Source organism: Ovis canadensis, chromosome 9 (genome assembly GCF_042477335.2).
Source record: "Ovis canadensis isolate MfBH-ARS-UI-01 breed Bighorn chromosome 9, ARS-UI_OviCan_v2, whole genome shotgun sequence".
Lineage (NCBI taxonomy): Eukaryota > Metazoa > Chordata > Mammalia > Artiodactyla > Bovidae > Ovis > Ovis canadensis.
Window position 1 is genome coordinate 60,710,991 of NC_091253.1, and position 21,833 is coordinate 60,732,823.

The 21,833-nt window shown below is 40.0% G+C and overlaps 1 protein-coding gene across 5 annotated transcripts in view; it reads left to right on the plus strand.

Annotated features, from left to right (window-relative positions):
* Positions 1–20,774, plus strand: part of GDAP1 (ganglioside induced differentiation associated protein 1) — a 50,244-nt gene extending 29,470 nt beyond the window's left edge. For 2 of the 5 annotated variants that reach the window (XM_069601051.1, XM_069601050.1), the window contains exons 3-8: positions 1,975–2,319; positions 3,001–3,193; positions 11,930–12,103; positions 13,316–13,410; positions 15,887–16,001; positions 17,619–20,774. In XM_069601051.1, coding sequence (XP_069457152.1) covers positions 2,203–2,319; positions 3,001–3,193; positions 11,930–12,103; positions 13,316–13,410; positions 15,887–16,001; positions 17,619–18,001 — 1,077 coding nt within the window. In that variant the 5' untranslated portion in view covers positions 1,975–2,202 and the 3' untranslated portion in view covers positions 18,002–20,774. Of the gene's footprint in view, positions 1–1,974; positions 2,320–3,000; positions 3,194–11,929; positions 12,104–13,315; positions 13,411–15,886; positions 16,002–17,618 lie in introns of those variants that run through there. The other 3 variants (XM_069601053.1, XM_069601054.1, XM_069601052.1) reach the window with 3 other exon arrangements.
* The last annotated feature ends 1,059 nt before the right edge of the window (positions 20,775–21,833 follow it).

Genomic DNA, 21,833 nt, shown 5'->3' on the forward strand with positions numbered 1-21,833 from the left:
CAAGTGTTGCAAGCATCCAGAATAAAACTAACTTTCCTTCCCACCAACCTGGCCTCTTTATTGGCTTTTCAGTGGCAAGCAGCTGGACCCCATTTTGGTTATTCTTGATACACAGTCTCTCAGCAAATGCCATGGCACTCACATATTTTTAGATGCTAACATTTTGCGCATGATGAAGTGAAGGCTCAGGAGAGTTCAGGGTAAGAGTGGAGCTGGAGTTTAAACCCCACTCTGACTGATGTCACAGTTTTGCTTTTTATTCTGCTCTGGAGTGTGAATGGATAAAAAACAAATTTGGTAAGGACCACTTTTGCTATAGCATTTGAATTCACTTAAGGGTATAAAAGGGCTTCCCTGGTAGCTCAGATGGTAAAGAATCTGCCTGCAATGTGGGAGACCTGGGTTCAATCCCTGGGTTGGGAAGATCCCCTGGAGAAGAGAACAGCTATCCACTATAGTATTCTGGCCTGGAGAATTCCATGGACAGAGGAGCCTGGCAGGCTACAGAGTGACTTTCACTATAAAAAGGGGCTTCCTAGGTGGCACAAGTGGTGAACAACCTGCCTACCAACAAGAGGCATAAGAGACTTGAGTTGGATCCTGGGTCGGGGATCCCCCTGGAGGAAGAAATGGCAACCTACTCCAGTATTCTTGGCTGGAGAATCCCCATGCATAGAGGAGCCTGGCAGACTATAGTCCATAGGTTCCCAAAGAGTCAGATATGACTGAAGCAGCTTAGCATGCATGCAAGGGTATAAAGAGAAACTATAAAAATCTTTAAACAGTAATTACAGAGAACAACAAATAAAGTGTTGTAAAGGAGAGGAGGGACCTCGTGAGATTTCTGTCTCTTCTAGGGGCCTTTTTTAGACCTTTCACTTCTCTTAGTACTTGTGTTTCTTCTTAAGACTGATAGTTCCCATCTCCACTATGGTCATCTATTTATTTTGTTGTCCCTGCCACCAGACTTTTATCTTGGGTGCCATGTGTGAAGAATTATACATCTTTGTATTTCCAGTGCCCAGTACAAGGCTTGGAACACAGTAGATGCTCAATAAATATTTGCTGGATGAATTATAACAAGCATTCATTTCATGGTCATTTTAATACATATTCACTAAAAGAGAAATTCTGCTGATTTACTATTATGCTGAATTTTGAGAAGTGTATAATAATGACTAGATTATCATAAAATTATGATTTTGACCATGGTTATAAAGAGAATGTTTATAAGGCAACTGAAATTGTACATAATATTTCATGTCTACAATATGCTAGCCTGTTTTGAGTGTTTAACATTGTATTTAGTTATTTAATTCTCACAGAGACCTTATGGGGAAAATAGAATTATCTCTACTTCAAAAATTGGGAAAATTGAAAAACTAGGAAACAAACCCAAGTAATTCTGCTCTAAAAATTCTGTGTTAATTAGCAGGTGCAAACTATTGTATATAGAAGGGGTAGACAGCAAGATCCTATTGCATAGCACAGGGAATTATATTTGATCCTGTAATAAACCATAATAGAAAGAAATGTGAACAAGAATACACACACACACACACATATGACTGAGTCACTTTGCTGTGCAGCAGAAACACACACAACATTGTAAACCAACAATACTTAAATAAAATGAATTAAAAATTTTTTTTAATGGACAAAAAATTTCTGTATTTAACAACTAGACTTTTAATTCGCATTGTTAATGAGATTTATTGTTGTTGTTACGTGACCTTATAGTAGCATCTTCTAATGAAAACTCATAAATCTTGTCTATCAACCTTCCACCAAAGGCACAGCCTATCCATGAGGAATCCTGTGCCTCGGGAAACGGATGCTTTTGTACCTGAGCCATCTCTACTCCATCCACAAAACCTATGAGTAATTTGCAATTAACACGTTTCATTACTCATCTTAAATAATCAGGAACTCATATTTCATTTCCCCTTAAAAACGTCCAATTGCACCTCCCAGGTGACTTCCACGCGCAGAGACCCGGCCCCGGGTCTTTGCGGACTCGCCCCGCAGCTTTCTCGCCGGCGAAACTACACTTCCCAGTGATCTGTTCGTCCATCCGCGCGAACGCAACTTTCCCGGCTCCGGGTGGCACCCGGAAAAGCTAAACGGCTCGTTGCAGGGCAGTGTGGCTGGAGGAAGTAAAGGACCGACCGGCGAGGCCCTCCCGCGCTCGCGCACCCCGAAATGGCTCGGAGGCAGGACGAGCAGAGAGGGGGTGCGCCCTTGATGGCGGAAGGCAAGTCGGACGCAGAGGTTAAGCTCATTCTGTACCACTGGACGCACTCCTTCAGCTCTCAAAAGGTAAAGGCCTCGGCCGGGCGGGCGGCGCGGATCGGGTTTCAGCACCTGGACAGCTCCCGCTGGGTGCCGCCCGGGGAAGCCCGCCCACCTAGACCTCCAATGCCTCAACCCCTGCGGGCGGGCGCGCCCTGTGGGGCAGGGGAGCGCCTTATCTGGAGGAGCAGGGAGAATCAGTCTGAGATGGAAAGGCCGTGACTCAGGCACTGCCACTCATGAAATGCGACGGAAAGCATCACTTTCGGCGTTGGGGAGGGAGGCTTTGTCTCCGGGGCCTTTGGAGAGTGAGGCAGAGGGAAGCGCCTTCCGGCAACCGCCGCATCCAGGGTTCCTTCTTTTACTCTTGGTTGATGCACTCTCATCAACAGGCCTAGTGTATCTGTTTCAGGTTCTTACTATGGGGAGACACATCATAAGGTTTAGGACACAAAGAAAAGTAGTAGTGATGAAGAGGGTGACCGTGGACTGAATATTGCCAGAATCATTCTCATTACTTATCTTTTCTAACTTATAAGATTAAGCTGCAAGAATATGTCTCACTTGTTAATTCCAGGAATAGAGTTGAAAGGAGTGTTGAAATATTAATAACTCAGGGAAGCACAAAAAGGCTGCTTGCTGGTACCCAGGGATGTCATTTAATTAAAAGCCTACCTGTGTTTTGGTAACCAGTGTGAACTCTTCCAGGTGCGCTTGGTAATTGCTGAAAAGGCATTGAAGTGCGAGGAACATGATGTAAGTCTGCCCCTGAGTGAGCACAATGAGCCTTGGTTTATGCGTTTGAACTCAACTGGAGAAGTGCCCGTCCTTATCCACGGGGAAAACATTATTTGTGAGGCCACTCAGATCATTGATTATCTTGAACAGACTTTCCTGGATGGTAATGTTAAGGCTATTTGTGATTTCTTGGATTTACTTTCAACACAAATATATGTCTTCCCTCCTTCCTCCCATCCCTCCTCCCCTCCTTCTCTTCTTCCCTGCTTCCTATATCCTCCCTTCCTCCCCTCCTTCCTTCCTTCCTTTTGGTTTCATGATGGTGGTTTAGTGCCAACAACCTTTTCCATTTCCATAAGCACACAAATAAAAATGGGTCAATAGCATAATTTGTATAAGCCAGTGTGACTCCATCGAAACGATTTCATATAAACTACCAATTTTAATGTTGGAATTTTCCTTTTAAATTCATTGCAAGAAACCCTGCAGGTGTATGGTTTGTGGTGGTGATTTATTAGCCTTGAAGTCAGATTCGTATTATTGACAGCCTATTCTATGTTAGACATTTTGTAATTTCTGTTCTAGTCAGTCTTTAAAAAAAACAACAACACCTGAGATAGGCATGGTAGATTAATTATTCCCATTTTGTACACAAGGAAACAGAAACGGGTTGCCTAAAGTAACATAGCTGTTTTATAGCAGAATGGGCTGGAATGTAAGCCTTTCAAATCCAAACCTTCCTATTACATGGACTGTCGTTCACAGTCATTGGCACTTACACATTGTCTTTGCTTCTTCCTTAATAACAAGCCTTTCAGGTAAACTGTAGCTTTAATATTTGCCCAAGATTATACAGCTGATCAATGACAGAACTGAGAACAGAACAGAGGGCTCTTAGCTTTCAGGCTAACAACTCGTCTGAAAAAGGAACTGCATGATAAGATCCAATTACTCTTCATCTGCTACCAGTTATGTGAGTGTTAATTAGGCAGGATAAAACCAGACTATAACCTCAAATTACTGGAAGCTGAGAAAGGAAATTTTAAGGCAAAAAAAAAAAAAGTCTGAGGTACTTAGAAGAAAGATAGGTATAGGACCTAAATAGGGATGGGGTTTGCCCCAGGGAATTAGATTAGCAACTTCCCTGGTGGCTCAGAGGTTAAAGCATCTGCCTGCAATGTGGGAGACCTGGGTTCGATCCCTGAGCCAGGAAGATCCCTGGAGAAGGAAATGGCAATCCACTCCAGTATTCTTGCCTGGAGAATCTCATGGACAGAGGAGCGTGGTGAGCCACAGTCCACGGGGTCGCAGAGAGTCAGACACGACTGAGCGACTTAGCTACCCTTATTCTTAATCTAAGTGTTTAGTTCCCTAGGATTTTGATTGGAGTTGGCCATCTATCTAAACCAAGGAGTTTAACTTGGTGTAATGAACTTCTTTTCCATCCATCATTATTTGCTAGCCCTTATAAGTCTAAATTCTGGGGACTGTACAGAAAATGGGGGCTAATTGATTTAAGACAAATTTTCTCAATCTTGAGCTTTTTGGAAATGGACAAGTCTGTTAAATAATAATTTGTATTTCTTGGGGGAAGTGATTATAATAATGTGAATAAGACAAAATAATTGCATAAGAATTCTACTATAAGTCATCAAAAACTTTAAAAAGATACAGCAAATGAAAATCATATTTAAATATTTTGTTTGGCATCCCTTGAACTATTATTACTAGCCTTTTCCGCTTCCTCTTCCTTACACTGTTTCTGCTCTCAGATGTTCAGTAATGTTCAATGTTACTTCATAGTATAGTCATGTTAATGATGATTAGGCTTTATTAAATTTTTCTTTAGGCTTTTTCTTTTTCTTTGACTATTTCATAGCAAAACTGGAATGCATTCTGAGTCCTGCTCAAGGTGAATACTAAGTTCTTACTACAATTTGTTGAATCAGAGGAGAAGGCATTGTGGGCTAAACATTAAGATGAAAATATGGAAACTAAGAACTTAATTCTGGTTGTACTGATAGAGTAAACAGACAATCAAGAATCCTAGCTCTTAGTCTGAAACTTGATTTTTCTTTTTGTTCTCTTGGGAACTAGGTGTGATAGTTTTATCAGTTGCAGAGATAAAGCAATCCAAACAACTCTTATTTCACTCTTTGCAGTTTCCCAAGGAGAAGAGTCATTCAGTTGGGAAGGGTTAAACAAAGGTTAAGATTAAGGGAACTAAAACCTATAGTAGATATGAAGGCAGTAAGAAAACAATTACTTTATATAAATGAAGGCTACTCTAGTTTCTAGATGAAGTTTATCTAAAATAAAAAACTTGTAAGCATTATCACAATGATCATTAACATAATTTATATTTATTATTAAGAATTCATGGAGGTTAGGAAAAGTGACAGACAAGAGAGAGACAAATGTTATTCACTGATAACATGTTATTTAACATGTATTCCCTTGACCAGCTTCCCTGGTGGGTCAGAGGGTAGTCTGCCTGCAATGCAAGAGACCCGGGTTTGATCCCTGGGTCCGGAAGATCCCCTGGAGAAGGAAATGGCAACCCACTCCAGTATCCTTGCCTGGAGAATCCCATGGACAGAGGAGCCTGGTGGGCTACAGTCCACAGGGTCGCAAAGAGTTGGACATGATTGAGCGACTTCACTTTTACTTTCTTTCTTTCTATTGACCAGCAGCATTGGTATCACCTAGGAGCCTATTAGAAAGGCAGAATTCTAGACCCTACTGCAAGTCTCTTGAATCAGAATCTATATTTTAATAAGATTCCCAAGTGACTCATACATACATAGAAGTTTGAGAAGCAGTACTACAAATTATTTTGCATTAAGTAATTGCTTAAGCTTTAAGCAGTGCTGTAAAATATTTCTTTAAGTATGGCAGAGTTCTAGAATGTGTTGTCAGAAATTAAAAACAGTATTTTTGAGTATCTTGATTAAAAGGAACCAGCATAAGTTTTACATTACTGGCGAATGTCTCCAACACTTTAAAAAGTGGCTCTGTTGTGTGCTGGGCATAGTTCTTGGTATAGTGTTGCTTGATTTAGGTAGAGCATTTGAGATTGTGCCATATGATAGCCCTGTGGAATGAAGGAGCACGTATGGCTAGATAAGAATAATGCATATTTTCTGATGAGTAAACCACCATTCTGAAGAATATTCATTTATAAATTTCTTATACCATGTTACTTATTTAGCTATATTCTCTCATTTCACTCATCCTATGATAATTCTGTCACTTTCATTATTTCATTTACTGGCAGACCCTGTATGCACTGTGAAGTCAGAGACAGGGTCTGTTTCACTAACAACTGCATTTCCAGTGCCTCGTATGGTGAATGTTCTCTAATGGGAGCTTAATAAATATTTTTGAATGATTAAAATGAATAAAATATTGAAAATAGATATCAACTTAGACAGGGATCTCTACTGGTGTTCTTTTAGGCTTCTGTTCTCTGATTTGAGTCTAACAATTCCATAAATGATTTGAATAAAGGCATAGAAATACTGTTACACTTGTGGATATGTAAACTGCAATAGTTAAAATGATGAGTAGCTTATGAAACGCTTTGCATGGAACAATAACTAAGATAAAGTTTAACAAGGCTAAAAGTAGTATATGAATTTTGTTTGGAAAAATCGGCTTCGTTAATGAAGGATGGGAGCCCTGGCTTGCTAATAAGTTACCAACAACAGCCAACAATGAAATAAAAGACAAGTGTGATCTTGAGTTGTTTCAGAAGTGTAGGTTCTATCCAGAGCATGGCTAATTGTGACCTACTACATTTGAGCTCGATGGAACATGCAGAATTTTGGTCAATTATGGATGGAACTTTGGGGAAAGTTGACAAATTAGAATGAATAACACTTGAATGAATTTCATGAGGTGTGTAGTTGCCCATGGTTGTAATGAGAGGCTTTAAGTGTATCCATTCATCTCCAGAACAGAGTGTAGTAGTCAACAGGCATCGCTTTTGCTGTTATTTGTTGGTATCTTTCATTAGTCTACCAACTGAGACTGTACTAAAAATGATGGCTTGCTGGCCTGTACACTTTTCTCAACCTTTCTGTGTAATCGTATTTACATATTCACATTCTTATGCTTTTGTATATTGTAATCTCTTTAGTGAACTTTAACATGGCCACTAGATAATAAAAAAAAAGGTGAGCATTAAATAACTACAAAATACTAGAATGTATACTATTTATTATTGTCAAATAACTCATTGGTAACCTGGAATCAAGGGTGTCATATGGTAAATATGGAATTTTGGTAACTTAATATGTTATATAACAGTTCTCTGAAGATTATATCCCATGTCTTATGTCCATATATGTCATTTTGAATATTCTTAGGAAAAGAATTTGGTTTGTAAAGAATCCAAGTATCCTGATAGATTACAGGATCACATATTAAGTCCAATTAGGAAATGTAAATTTATTTTATAAATACAGTTTTATCAATAGAAAATTAATTCAGATTTAAAAAATAATATTAATTCTGAAATTACTGTTACTTTAAATAATATAAATGTAAAGGAATTTCCAATTATTTTTCTGTTCAGTTCAGTCGCTCAGTCGTGTCTGACTCTTTGCAATTATTGTTAAGGTCATAGAATAAATAATTTTATGTCTGTTAATAAAAGGCTCTCATATATAATTGAGTAATATTACATAATTTTTAGCACACTACTGAAATTGCAGATTAGCTCAAAGTGTGTAACTGAATGCAGAGAAAATATGGTAAATGGTAAGGAAAAGAAAAGGAGTCTTTAAAACTCCTGATTATGCCAATAAAAGTGGTTTCAAAAAGTAATTAAAAAAACTTTCTGTGATTTGTTCAGTTTTAGTGGATGCCAGGCTCCTCTGTCCATGGGCTTCTCCAGGCAAGAATATTGGAGTGGGTTCCATGCTCTCCTACAGGGGACCTTCCCGACCCAGGGATCAAACTTGCATCGCCTATGTATGTCTCCTGCATTGGCAGGCAGGTTCTTTACCACTAGTGCCACCTGGGAAACTAAACTCTTTTTATTGTTTGCTCTTGGGGAAACTGAATGTAATTAAAAAAAAAAAATCGCCCAGGGCCATTCTTAGTCTACTCAGCAATACAGGGACTTGAGGATATATGGAGCGGATGTCCCCAATTAAATGGATTACAATATGATTTTGTCCTTTCTTTCTGATTTCTAATTTTGTGCTTTTGTTTTCTCTCCTTGTGTATTGCATCTTTCTGCTTTGTGTCTATCTGCTTGTTTCTGATTTGCTGCCTAAATTTAGTCTTGCCTTTGTCCCTACTCAGTGCTTCGACAAAGTCAGGTCTTATGCCAATGTATTTGTTTGTTCTTCCAGCTTAGTCACTAATCCTGGCTTCCACTACTGCAACCCTCCTCCCCAGTGCTGGAAACTTCTTTTACTGCTGTTTCTTTAAAATCCTCTGACTGTCTCTCCTGCCACTGTAACCCTTCTGTTGTTTTCTCACTCCTGACCAAGATAGACCCAGAAAAGATTTTCTTTTTTAAATATCTTAACAAAAGTGCTTTATGAAAGGACAGGAAAATAAAAGAAGAGGAGAATGAGAGAGAAGATTTTCTGTGTCACTCAAAGGAAATTCCCAATTGTGTTTTGAAAAAACTTTTTCCAGAGGCAGCTGTCTGTTGCTGATTTGTTGCTGGTGTCAGGAAGATGCTGGTAGTACATCGTCATGTGGACAGGGTGTCCTTGAAGAGAGAAAGTGAGCTTGGAAAAGAACATGGGTTCAGCGGGTATCTGAGCCTCTGTCTGACAAAGTTGTCTTAGGAGATAGTTATATAGTTCATGGCACACTGAGTAGAAGATTATTTTCAGGCGTTCAAACATTTGGATGCAGGCTTGGCCAGATGGACCTTTCCCAGAAAGCAATTAGACATTATTTTTCCTGCTCTCATTCTCTTTCCAGGAAGGAAGTGGTATGCTCTTCTGAAGTCAAGCCCCCAGCCTGGCCCCACAAAGCAGCCAGAGCCAGTAGCCATAAATTTAACAACCTGGGAAGCATTTTAAAATGCTGCATCATTCATGGTTATTAACCTGTGGTTCTTGAACCCTCCCAGAGCAGTGGTTCTGAAACTTTAAGGTTTCAAGGCCCCTTTGTGTCAGAAGTTAATGAGGACATTTGAGAGAGCTTTTGTTTATATGGACTATCAATCAATACTTATCAAATTAGAAATTAAAATTGAGAAAAGTTTAAAATACAAGAACATACAAGTCTCATATCCTGTTAACTGTCAGAGCGATGGAGTTTTTACACATTGTGTAACCTCTGGAAAATACCATTGTACACTTAAGAGAGGTTAAGAATGAAAAAGCAATGAACATCTTAGTATTACTATAAAAACAGCTTTGATTTGTAGACCCTCTGAGGGTGTCTTCAGGAAGCCCAGGTATTTTCAGACCATACTTTGTGAACTGTTACCCCTAGTGGTTCTGTGAATAAAATCCAGGAGATTTACTATCTTGGAGGGGAAAAAAATTACATCTTTGTTTTCACTAATTTCCAAAAGAAATGGATCATTTCCTTCATTTCTAGTGTAGGGAGAATTCAAAGCAGTATCAGAAGTGCCTATGACTTTGTTCACATGTTCACATGACTGTGATGTATTAATAGCATTATTGTTATTGCAGATGTCTTAAAATATCACTTATGCCCCTCACTACATTGAAATTATGGTAATTATTAGATCTGCTGCTAGATCTTGTTAATGTGTTAATAAAAGACACCCATATTACTATTTTATCATTTAAATTTACTCTGATAACATACTTTAATATAATCAATTTTCCTTGCAATCCTATGTATTTTGTGCATTTAAGAACATTATTTTGGAGGTCAGTGGCAAACAAAAAGTTAAGAACTCTTCAGAATTTCAAGCACCTTAGAAAGCCTCCAGTCTGTTATTCTCATGGGAATGGCTACTGTGCATTATTGGGGGTACTGGTGGCATTCTGAGATCCTGAAAGGTCAGTAAGAAAGTGTGATCTAGTTGGGCAAACCCACAGTGTATGAGCAGTTTGTAGCTGACATGTGATTGTCGGTCATTCTAATGCAGACTTCAGAATTGGAGTCGCTAGCAGGGAATTAGACACTTGCCCACTGAGGAGTAATCATCTTTTTTTCTTAGAGAGTCAGAAATAGCCTATTCGCTTTTAAAAGCTTGTTCTTCTTGGTCTGGCATGATGAGATCTTGCCTGAAATGCTCTGCAACCAATTCTGAATTGTCAGTGCTTATGAATGAGTGTGGGATGCTCAAAAGGATTCTACATTAAATAAATAACCCACACTAAATAAGTGAATAAGCAAAAAGAAATGTATGGAGTAGAGGCTGTTCTTTTCAACCATTGGATTAATAAGCTTTTTGGTACTTTTTTAGAGGCAGTTTGAGAGTTAGAAATGGGAATTGGTTCTGCTAAGGCCAGGGCTAAGTGGGAACTTAGCCCTGGCCTCTGGATCACGTGGTTTATCTTTATTTTTCTTGGATAGTCTCTGAAAAGTATACCCTTTGAAGATGTTATGATGATGTAATACAACAGAGCACTGCATTAGGAGTTCATGACTTTGGTTTTCGTTCTGCCTCTAATTAGCTGTGGGCTCTTGGGAGAATGTCTCAGCCTCTATATGTTAGCGTCGTCATTAACCACTCCAGAGCTTCTCCAGCTCAAATATTCTTATAGCTAGCAATTTGGGGACATATTCATTAATTCATTTATTAATTGAAATTTATTGAACACCTGCTATCAGCCGAACATTATATTAGGCAACTGGGGATTTAACAAAGAATAGTACATGATCCCTACCTTTAGGAGTCTATAGTCTAGAGTTTAACCAACAAATGAAGATTTATGTGAAACCCACTTTCCAGAGAGAAAATACCAGAATTTCCCAGTGAATTCCATGAAGACTAGCCATTCACATTCACATAGCATCAACAGGATCACTCTTTTTTTTAAAAAAATATTTTTAATTGGAGGATAATTGCTTTATACTATTGTGTTGGTTTCTGCCATATACATCAACAGGATCACTCTTGGTATGTACTGGAACCTCAGAAAGTGTGGTCCCTGATCATCTTTCCACAATGAGCCTTGATTCACTTAACCAACATTTACCGATGGCCTAAAATGAGACCTCGGTTCAAATCATGGGTTGGGAAATTCCTCTGGAGATGGGATAGTCTACCCACTCCAGTATTCTTGGGCTTCCCTGGTGGAAAGAATCCACCTGCAACACGGAAAACCTGGGTTTGATCCTTGGGTTGGGAAGATTCCCTGGAGAAGGAGATGGCTACCCACTCCAGTATTCTAGCCTGGAAAATCCCCATGGACAGAGTAGCCTGGGGGGTTACAGTCCATGGGGTCACAAAGAGCTGGACATGACTGAGCGACTAAGCAGACATGAAATGTATGAGGCACTGTGCTGGATCATATGTTCTTTGCCCTGAAGGAGTTCATAGGGCAAAAAGATACAATAACTAGTTAAGGTGATAAGGGTTACAAAGGAGTTTGTACCAAGTATTTTTTGTGTACAGAGGAAGGCACACTTGATCTAGTCAGATGTTGGTAGTTGTGGGAGGTTGGAGAAGATTTCACAGAGGATTTGGCATGAAAATCTGGACCTTAAGAATAGTGATTTGCGAGTTGGAGAAGTCTGATCATGGTTTGGAATCTGGTCTAGGACATCAGTTCAAGTTTTGAATGTTGAGGCTGGGAAAATATCATCCTTTACCTCCCTTCATATAATACTGAAAATGTTAATGATGAGGGGGCTGGTATTTTTCTTTTTTGCTTTTGCTTGTAATGTCTCATTTGTAACGTTTTCTTCAATGTTTGTGTATGTGTTTGTATGTATATTTTAGAAAAAACACCCAGATTAATGCCCGATAAAGGAAGCATGTATTACCCACGGGTCCAGCATTATCGAGAACTACTTGACTCTTTGCCCATGGATGCCTATACACATGGCTGCATTTTACATCCTGAGCTAACTGTGGACTCCATGATCCCAGCTTATGCAACAACAAGGATTCGCAGTATGTAGAGATCTTAAAGACCTGCAATTCTGCCTCACGTTTCTTTTCATTCATTTTTGACACCCAGCACATCTCAGGAAGCCCCGGGGGTGGGAATGTTGAGTTTGCTTCATGGACATGCATGTTACACATCGATCCACGTGCCAGGCAGATGAATCTGTGCTTCACCTGTTTGGCTGGACATTTATTGTCTTTAGGATCTGATTTTCCAGCTCTTGGCCTTGAGGACCAAGCATAGATAAAACTCAGAAGAGTGGCCTGTGGAAGAGTAAGGAATGTAACGTGTTTACAGGGACAGACAGACTAGGAATCAGAAAAGCTGGGGTCTGCAGGCAGTTATGGGCAATGGAGTTCACATTTCTGGTCCTTTAGTTTTGTTTCATTATGTGAAGGCTGTCTCATCATTACTCTGCCTCTAAGTTCAGTGACTGGCGATCCACTGAAGTTGAGCTGTGACCGCTAGCCCTCTCCTTCCTCCTGTCCTGAGCATAGGGATGGGTCAGTGTATGGGATGAGGAGCAGGAGGTGTGCTCTGTGGCCCAGGGGTGGGAAGGGAAGGGGCCGTGGTCTACTGAGGAGTGACCAGGAACACTCACACTCAGATCTCCAATTCCACCAAGCATGTTCTTCCCATGACATCATGCCTTGCTTTCATGGTTCTCTTACGATGCTTTCCTTTCTTTTTGATGCCCTCCTCCTCAGTCTGCTCCCGTTCCCTGCTCTCCTTCCCTCCATCTTCCTCGTTTCTCTCCTGGCCTCTCACCTTCCTCGTGTTCCTCCTCCTCCTCCTCATAAATACCCATCATATGGCTTGAAGCAAGTATTCTGACCATAGTTCTATCATCCAGAATAAATATTTCTCTAAATAATGCTTTTTCCTTCCCTTCACAAAAAAAGTTTATTACGGAAGACTTGAAAGGTACTGAAAAGTAGGACAACTATTCTGCAGCTGGCACTCACGGTGTGCTGGACTTGGCTCTAAGCACTTTCCAAGGTGCCTCTTATTTCATTCTCAACCTGCGTGGCAGATAGTCTCATAGCTCCAATTTAAAGGTGAGGAAACTGAGGCACAGAGATGGGGGAGTCTGGGGCAGAGAGAGGGCGTGACCGCTCAGCGCGTATGCTCTTACCATCAAGTTTCCTTACTTCTCCTTGTTTCTTATATGGAAGGGAGGAAATAATTCTCTGTTTCAAAACTGATTTCATCATCAGGCCAAATTGGTAACACGGAGTCTGAACTGAAAAAACTTGCCGAAGAAAACCCAGATTTACAAGAGGCGTACATTGCAAAACAGAAGCGACTTAAAGTAAGTAAACCAGGCTGTCCTCAACTGACATCTGCTATTTGTGTTAAATGGTCCACTTTTTGTAAAGTATTGCTATTTCTTAGAATATCTTCTATTAAATATCACAAACCATCAGTGCACATGTTACCTTTGGCTTATGCTCTGCTTTTAGAAAGAATTGTTCTTTATTAGATTTGATATTCAGACCGAACGACAGTTGCTTGAGGAGCAGCTATTGCTCATGCTGGTTGCCAAGGCAAGTTATAAAATGTAAAAGCAGGTTAATAAAATATCATAGGAATCTGTCATTTCAGGTGTTTTGCACTTTGAGTCAGCTGGACCTCTGTTTATGACTTTTTATACCAATAAAGCAATCAGTGATTTTTTTTTAATACTGTATATCTTCCCCTCACACCTTTCAGTTTTCTCCTTTTTACCTTTTGATCACCTTCACCCATTACCTCCTACCTCCTGCCTCTGGCAACCACTGGTCTATTCTCTGCATCTATGAGCTTAGTTATTTGTTTGTTTTGTTTTTGGATTCCACAAACAAGAGAGATCATATGCTGTTTGTCTTTCTCTGTCTGATTTGTTTCACTTAGCATAATTCTCTCAAGGTTTACCTACATTGCTGTAAATAGCAAAATTTTTATTCTTTTTTGTAGCTGGAAAATATTCCATTCTATATATACACATCACAATTTTTACAAATCCATTCATCTGTTGATGAACACTTAAGTTGTTCTGCTTATTGTAAATAATACTGCAAGGAACATAGGATTGGAGGAAAAGCTTTACAATGTTGTGTTGGTTTCTGCTGTACAACAACGTGAATCAACCATAAGTATACACATATCCCCTCCATCCTGAACCTTCCTCCCACCCCCTACCCCATTCCACCCTCTAGGTTGTTACGGAGCACTGGGTTGAGATCCCTGTGCTATGCAGTAGCCTCCCATTAGCTGTCTATTTCACATATGATAATGTATATGTTTCAATGCTACTCTCTCAGTTCATCCCACCCTCTCCTTACCTGCTATGTCCACAAGCCTATTCTCTGCGTCTGTGTCTCTATTTCTGCCCTGGAAATAGGTTCATCAGTACCATTTTTCTAGAATCCAGATATATGCATTATTAAGAATTTATGTTTTTGTTTTTCTTTGGCTAAATACCCAGAAGTAGAATTGCTGGATTGTATATTAGTTCTATTTTTAATTTTTTGAGGAACTTCTACACTATTTTCCATCATGGCTGTACCAGGTTACATTTCCACCAATAGAACACAAAGGTTCCCTTTTTTCCACATCCTGGTCAACACTTGAAGTTTCTGTCTTTTTGATAATAGCCATCCTAACAGGTGAGGTAGTATCTTACTGTGGTTTTGATTTGTTTTCCCTGATGATTAAAAATGTTGAGCATCTTTTCATGTACCTATTGGCCTTTGCATATCTTTGGAAAAATGTCTATCTAGATCTTCTGCCCATTTTTAAATTGAATTGTTTACTTGCTATTGAGTTATGTGTGTTTGCGTGCATCAGTCATGGCCAGCTCTTTGCAACCCCATGGATTGTAACCCACCAGGCTTCTCTGTCTGTGGGATTTCCCAGGCAAGGATAAGGGGGTGGATTGCCATTTCCTCCTCCAGGGGATCTTCCCATCCCAGGGATCGAACCTGGGTCTCCTGCATTGCAGGCAGATTCTTTACCAACTGAGCCACCAGGGAAGTCACAGAGCTCTGACCCCTCAGTTATTCATTGGAGACTGCTGAATTTCCATTCTTAAACTTCCTTTGTGGTCCAGTGGTTGACTCTGTGCTCCCAATGTAGGGGACATGGGTTCAATCCCTGGTCAGGGAAGATCCCACGTGCCACATGCCACGTGCCATGGCCAACAAAGCAAAACAAAATCAACACAACCATCTTCAGGACTTCTCTGGCTCTCCAGTGACTGAGACTCTGCATTGCCAATGTAGAGGTTAGGAGCTCCATCCCTGGTTGGGGGACTAAGATCCCACATGCTGCTAGGTGTGGCCAAAAGATTAAAAAAAAAAAACTTAAAAAATTCCATTCTTGAATTGGACGTGAAAAGAATCTCTCTTTTTTTAAACTTTTTATTTTGTACTGGGGTAAAACCGATTAACAAACAGTGTTGTGATAGTTTCAGGTGAACAGCAGAGGGACTCAGCCATACATATGTGTGCATCAATTCTCCCCCAAACTCCCCTCCCAGTGAAAGGAGTCTCTTTGTGCCCCTCATATTCTCTGTACTTTCTGATCCTTCAGTCCCACAGGAGTTGCCAGTGGACAGTGAGTCTGGCCCCTGGGATAATTTCACAGCCAGGGCATTTCCCCTCAGGTTTGCTTCTGCTTTAGTTATTGTTTCTTCTCATTGTCTAGAATAAACAGACTCCCACTGTGTAAAAATTTATATCTTCTCTGCTCTACGCTGATTATTTTTACAGGCATAAATAACCTACTTAGTTATTTTTGTTAATTAGTCAAAGCTCCTTGACCATGACAATGTCAAATATTTGAAGAAAATTCTTGATGAATTGGAGAAAGTCTTGGATCAGGTTGAAACTGAGTTGCAAAGAAGAAATGAAGAAACCCCAGGTAGGTTCTCATTTGTGTTCTTTTTGTCTTTTTCTGTATACCAGGGGTATTTATGGGAACATTCTTAGATTTCACCCAAAACGTTCTGTAACCTACTTTTAACTGTTAGTAGTCATGGACAGTTTGACTTATGATAGCAACAATAATACTGAATTCAACAAAACCCAGGTGTCTAGTTGTAATTGCATTTATATGAAATACAGCCAGTGAAGAATTTTTTTTTGCACAACTTAAGTTATGGTTGGTAGATTCCTACCTGGCCTGTTTCACAAGTTTTAATTACAGTGGTTAGTTTGGGAGTGTTCTACTTGCTAGAACATTCCCTCTAGTTTTTTCCTTAGGTGGGGGAAAAATTGCAAATTCAAGTAAAGTATAACATGGGTGGGCTTCCCAGGTGATGCTAGTGGTTAGGAACCCACCTGCCAGTACTGAACATATGAGACATGGGTTCAGTCTCTGGGTCAGGAAGATCCCTTGGGGGAGGACATGGCAACCCACTCCAGTATTCTTGCCTGGAGAATCCCATGGACAGAGGAGCCTGGGGCAGGGAGAGGTGGGGGCTACACTCCACAGTGCTGCGAAGAGTCAGACACAACTGAAGCAACTTAGCATAACATGGGAGTGAGCCTGTGAGTATGTGCAGGCTGGCTGGTGAGCACCCGTCTTCCGTACCTGTGAAAATGAATTAATGGTGAAGCCCAAGTGCAGACACATGGACTGTTTGCACTATTCTGACTGACCACAAAGTTGAAGACCATGTTACCTGCAACTTGCTTCACAACAGGGATTTTCTTCTGTTTTAAATAAGTAACAATTAACAAAGCAGCAACTACTGAGTGACATTTTAGACCCAACCTTATAGATTTTCCTCAAGTACACATGTCATTTTTTTTAACCCATGAGGAAATATCTGTTAACTCTGTTGGCTTGGAGGCATGATAGACAGGCTTCAAGTAGCTCTAGTGGCACCTAGGGACCCGGGTGCCTGTCAGGTGTCAAGAAACTGTCCCTTAGCTTTAGGATGGATTATTTTGATGTGGACCATTTTTAAAGTCTTTATTGAATTCAGTACAATATCACTTATGATTTATGTTATGATTTTTGTTTTGGCTGAGAGGCATGTGGGATCATATATTCCCCACCAGGGATTGAACCTGCACTCCCTGCATTGGAAGGTGAAGTCCCCTAGCTTGGGATACATTTGCTCCTCCTTTTTTTAAGCATAGAATTACTCGCTGAGTGTGATTGTCAAGAAAATGTACCATGGCCTCTATCTTTTGCTATACTCACCCTTGCCCTCAGCACTAAGAGCAGAGATGCTAACCAGAGTCTGTCTGTACAGTGCATGGATGTGTGCTCAGTAACTCAGCCGTGTCTGACTCTCTGTGACCCTATGGACTGTAGCTCCCCAGGCTCTTTGTCCATGGATTCTCCAGGCAAGAATACTGGAGTGGGTTGCTATGCCCTCCTCCAGGGGATCTTCCTAATCCAGGGACTGAACCTGTGTCTCTTACATCTCCTGCATGGGGAGGCAGGTTCTTTCCCAATAGCACCACCTGGAAAGCCCTCTTGGTACAGCGCTTGCCCTTAACCCACCGTGTCCCTTTCTCCAATTAGAAGAAGGCCGCCAGCCATGGCTCTGCGGGGAATCCTTCACTCTGGCGGATGTATCGCTTGCTGTTACACTGCATCGACTGAAGTTCCTGGGGTTTGCGAGGAGAAACTGGGGAAATGGAAAGCGACCCAACCTGGAAACCTATTACGAGCGTGTCTTGAAGAGGAAAACATTTAACAAGGTTTTGGGACATGTCAACAATATATTAATCTCTGCAGTGCTGCCAACTGCATTCCGAGTGGCCAAGAAAAGGGCCCCAAAGGTTCTTGGCACCACCCTTGTGGTTGGTTTGCTTGCCGGAATGGGATATTTTGCATTTATGCTTTTCAGAAAGAGACTTGGCAGCATGATATTAGCGCTTAGACCGAGACCAAATTACTTCTAGGTGGGTGGGATCTAGTGGTGGCCATTCATCCAGCCATTCAGCTAGGCCCTTCTCCACTCTTCCAGGTCCAGGGAAGAATGACCCTGGGCAACTAGTAAAAAGCATAATTGACTTTACTCTTTGGCTAGCTTATGTGAGAAAAGGAGGTAACAAAGATGTTTTTGTGTGCTGGTAACTCTGACAGGACTTATTTGCAAACCTCTTCTAATTCATCCTTAAAACATACACAAAGTCAAGATAGGTGAATACTGACAGGTAGAGGAGAGACCTTTAATTCAAAATTCTCGTTCAAGTTCTGGGTTATTTGGGGGGAGAACATTATTATTATGAGCAGACAGTAATGATAACCTATGATTGCCCATAACTCTTCATCTGTGACTATCTGGGTGTGTTGAGTGGTGAACAGTTCGCAGTATTTTCTCCTAGAATTCAGAAATCATCTTTGTTACTCACCCTAGGTGTTCAGACATCAGAAGGGCACAGCAGTGCTTTATACTCTCAGCTTTAGGCTGAAATAAGGGAGGCAAAGGGACAAAGGAGGGGGAAAAGGGAGATGAAGTCTATATAATGATGGCAATGGGATGCAACCTCCATGTACCTCCAATGCCATTCATGGCTGCCTGTCCCCTTAGTAAACGTTACATTTGACTGCTTGTGGCTACAGCCCATGCGTCCTTGTGTAACTGAGGACCTTGGAAAAAGGACTAGAGAGTCACTGGGGGGAGTTGGCTGGAGAAAACTCTGGGTTTTAAACTTACAGCACCTCACCTTAGTGTTAATTTTAAATGCACATAAATCACAGTCATTAATAAAACTAACTGCTTATCTATTTGGGCAAGAGATACCTACTGGAACATGTCTTGATTAACATTTACATGAAAATCTTAAATGGCACTAAAATTTCTTCTTGGTTCCCCAATTTGAAGGTACCTATGAGATGTCAGTCCTGTGGACTGTTGCAAACAGTCACTGGAAGCCTTAGCCTCTCCTGTCCTTTTGTGCACACAAGTGGCATTTTGGTGAATGTCCCAGGTAGTCACTGACATGGCATGTGGCTGGGGAGGGGATAGTTTGATGATCTGGGAGTGGTAAGTAGGCTCATTTTTCATGTGGAGAGGCTGGTGGTATGTTAACACAAAAACTATTGTCTAAGCCTTGCATCTATTTATTGTCTTCAGCAGAACCTTAAAAGGTTACAGAGAGGGAGAAAGTCTAGTCTTGGTCCTTGGCAATAAAATACCAGGGAGATGAAATAAGTCAATAGTGATTCCACCTACATTCATTCATGTATGTCTTGGCACTGTGGGGGGTGCCTCAGTCCATCTGGAAGGGATAATTCCAGTATGTCCCATCAACAACAATGGGGTTTGTGCTCAGGAAAAATCTTTCCTGGTAACGGGAAGGTGGAGTTTCTCTGGAGTTGGCCAGAAAGACATGGGGAACAGTGTTGGGTCTGATGGGAAGTATGTGTAATGAACAGAGCTAAGGTTCCATCAAAGAGCAAAAGCTTGCTTGGACTGCCTCAGATTGACTGTGCAAATGGCTAATGAATGTACTGATTTTTTCACTAATAGGAAACAGTCCTACTTACTAAACCATGACTTTGATGGTAAAGTGATTCTATAATTCATGTATCAGTTGTTTCAGAAAAGCTTGATGAACTCGATATTTCCTACTGACAAAAAATTTATAAAATGTCCAGTGTAAATTCCATCCAACAAGAATTAACAGACTGGCAGCTTTTATAATGTCCTGATTTTGAGCCTTAGTGCACTGTTGTATAGAGTGTTTAATTTTGTTGCTGGGACATTCCAATCCATGCATTCATAAAAGAGCCACAAAGCTGATCATTCAGTAGTTCAGAGTGTTTCAGAGTTCTTTATGTCATCCTACAATTAGCAAGAACCCAGACATGAAGAAACCAAAACTGGATTTTTATAAAAATCTACAAAGGCAAAGGGTTGTTGATTGAAGATTTTAAGGTCAATGCTGGCTTTTCCTTACAATTTATATTATTACTGATCAATAGAAAAGTTAATGAAAGAATTTGTGATCTTCAGATTAAATTTCATTGGAAATAGGCTCTTCTATCACATTTAAAGGGGATGCATTTGTGGCAATTTCTTGGATACCCGTAAGTTTATACTTTTAAGATATTTGTTTAGGAGTATAATGACCACTAGGTGTCGCTGTTGCTCCAGTAGTTTGAGATTGGGTTCAGCAAGCCTTCTGAATGTTTCAAGGGAAGATAAACATTAATGACCTTAGTTTCTGAGATGAGGGCATCTTCATCAGATCATTCATCTGTAAAAGAGCTTGAGGCACATGTAGTATTGATCTGTAATGCTTGGAAGGGATAACTGTACCACACAATGTCAAGCTAAAGAGCTGAACATATCCTATTAGCAAAATAGGCACTTTTACATATTCTGTCTTTCATGATCATTAGTAGACTGGCCAGTGTGCTCAATTTAATTTCCAAAATTTGTGTAAATACCACAATTAGAAAAATGCCTGAGGTACTACATTTACGTTGGCTATTTATGTCTTAACACAAATACTATTTTATTGTTATTGCTGTTATATGCCTTTTGGATCCACTTTCCTTAATTGAAGACAGTTGTAAATTGCTTGCTTGATTTTTAGTAATTATTGATTTTGACACCAGAGCTGTAGATTTTTTGGTGTTGTTGAATGTAATCGAGATCAAGATACTATTCTGCCTGTAAGATCAAGAAAATTAATTGGAAAATAAACATGCATACTGAAAGTACTAATTTTGTAATCTTTTTAAGAAATTGGATTGTGTTTTTCATTTAATGTCAAAGCATAATGTCATAATTAAAGTAAGCAAAGTAAGCAAAAGTCAGTTATTAAAAATATTTAGGTATAGGATGTTTTATTTGTAACATAGAAATTACTGACTTGATTTACTTAAATATAGATAATTTTCTGGTTAAAGTGAATGGTGGCTTAAATAATAACATATTTGATACTGATTATTAAAGGAATTTTTGCAGACAGCCACCTGATAAGGTATGAAGCATGAAAATGAAAAACGCAATTTTTTTTTTCAAAACAGTTTTGTTACATGTTTGTGTGCATGTTCAATCGCTTAGTCATGTCCTATTCTTCGCTGCCCTGTGGACTGCAGCCCACCAGGTTCCTCTGTCCATGGCATTTCCCAGGCAAGAATACTGCAATGGGTTGCCATTTCCTTTCTAGGGAGTCTTCCTGACCATGGGTCAAACCCGCATCTCTTGTGTCTCCTGCACTGGCAGGTGAAGTCTTTATACCTGGGAAGTCACATGTTTACTGTCTTTCAAATATAACTCTTTTTATGATACTTATGTATTCCTTTTATTGAATCATGGATTATGAATAATTCAGATTACTATCCATATTTCTAATCTTGTTGAGTTTAGCCATTATTCTGATCATTAAATAGAAGTTGAGTGCTACTTTTGTTTTACATTGAACAAAACCAACTGAATAAGAATCAAATTGACCTCATTTTCCCTGAGTTTGCAAATAAAAGGCAACAATCTTGAATGTCATGGAATGTCAGATGCATATACCACTCTATAGTCTGCTCAGAAAAGAAAAAAACACTGTAAGGACAGAAAAGTCAAATTAATACAATGAATAAATTAGTATTTAGACATAATCTTCATCTTGTTGTGCTAAATATTTGGCCTGTTTATACTGTTGTTTTCTACTTAGTCCTACCAGAATGTCTTGATTTTCTAATTTTCCAGAACACCAGTGATTTGCTCGGTAGGGTACCTGCGTGCATATCTGCATGCTAAGTCACTTCAGTCATGTCCAACTC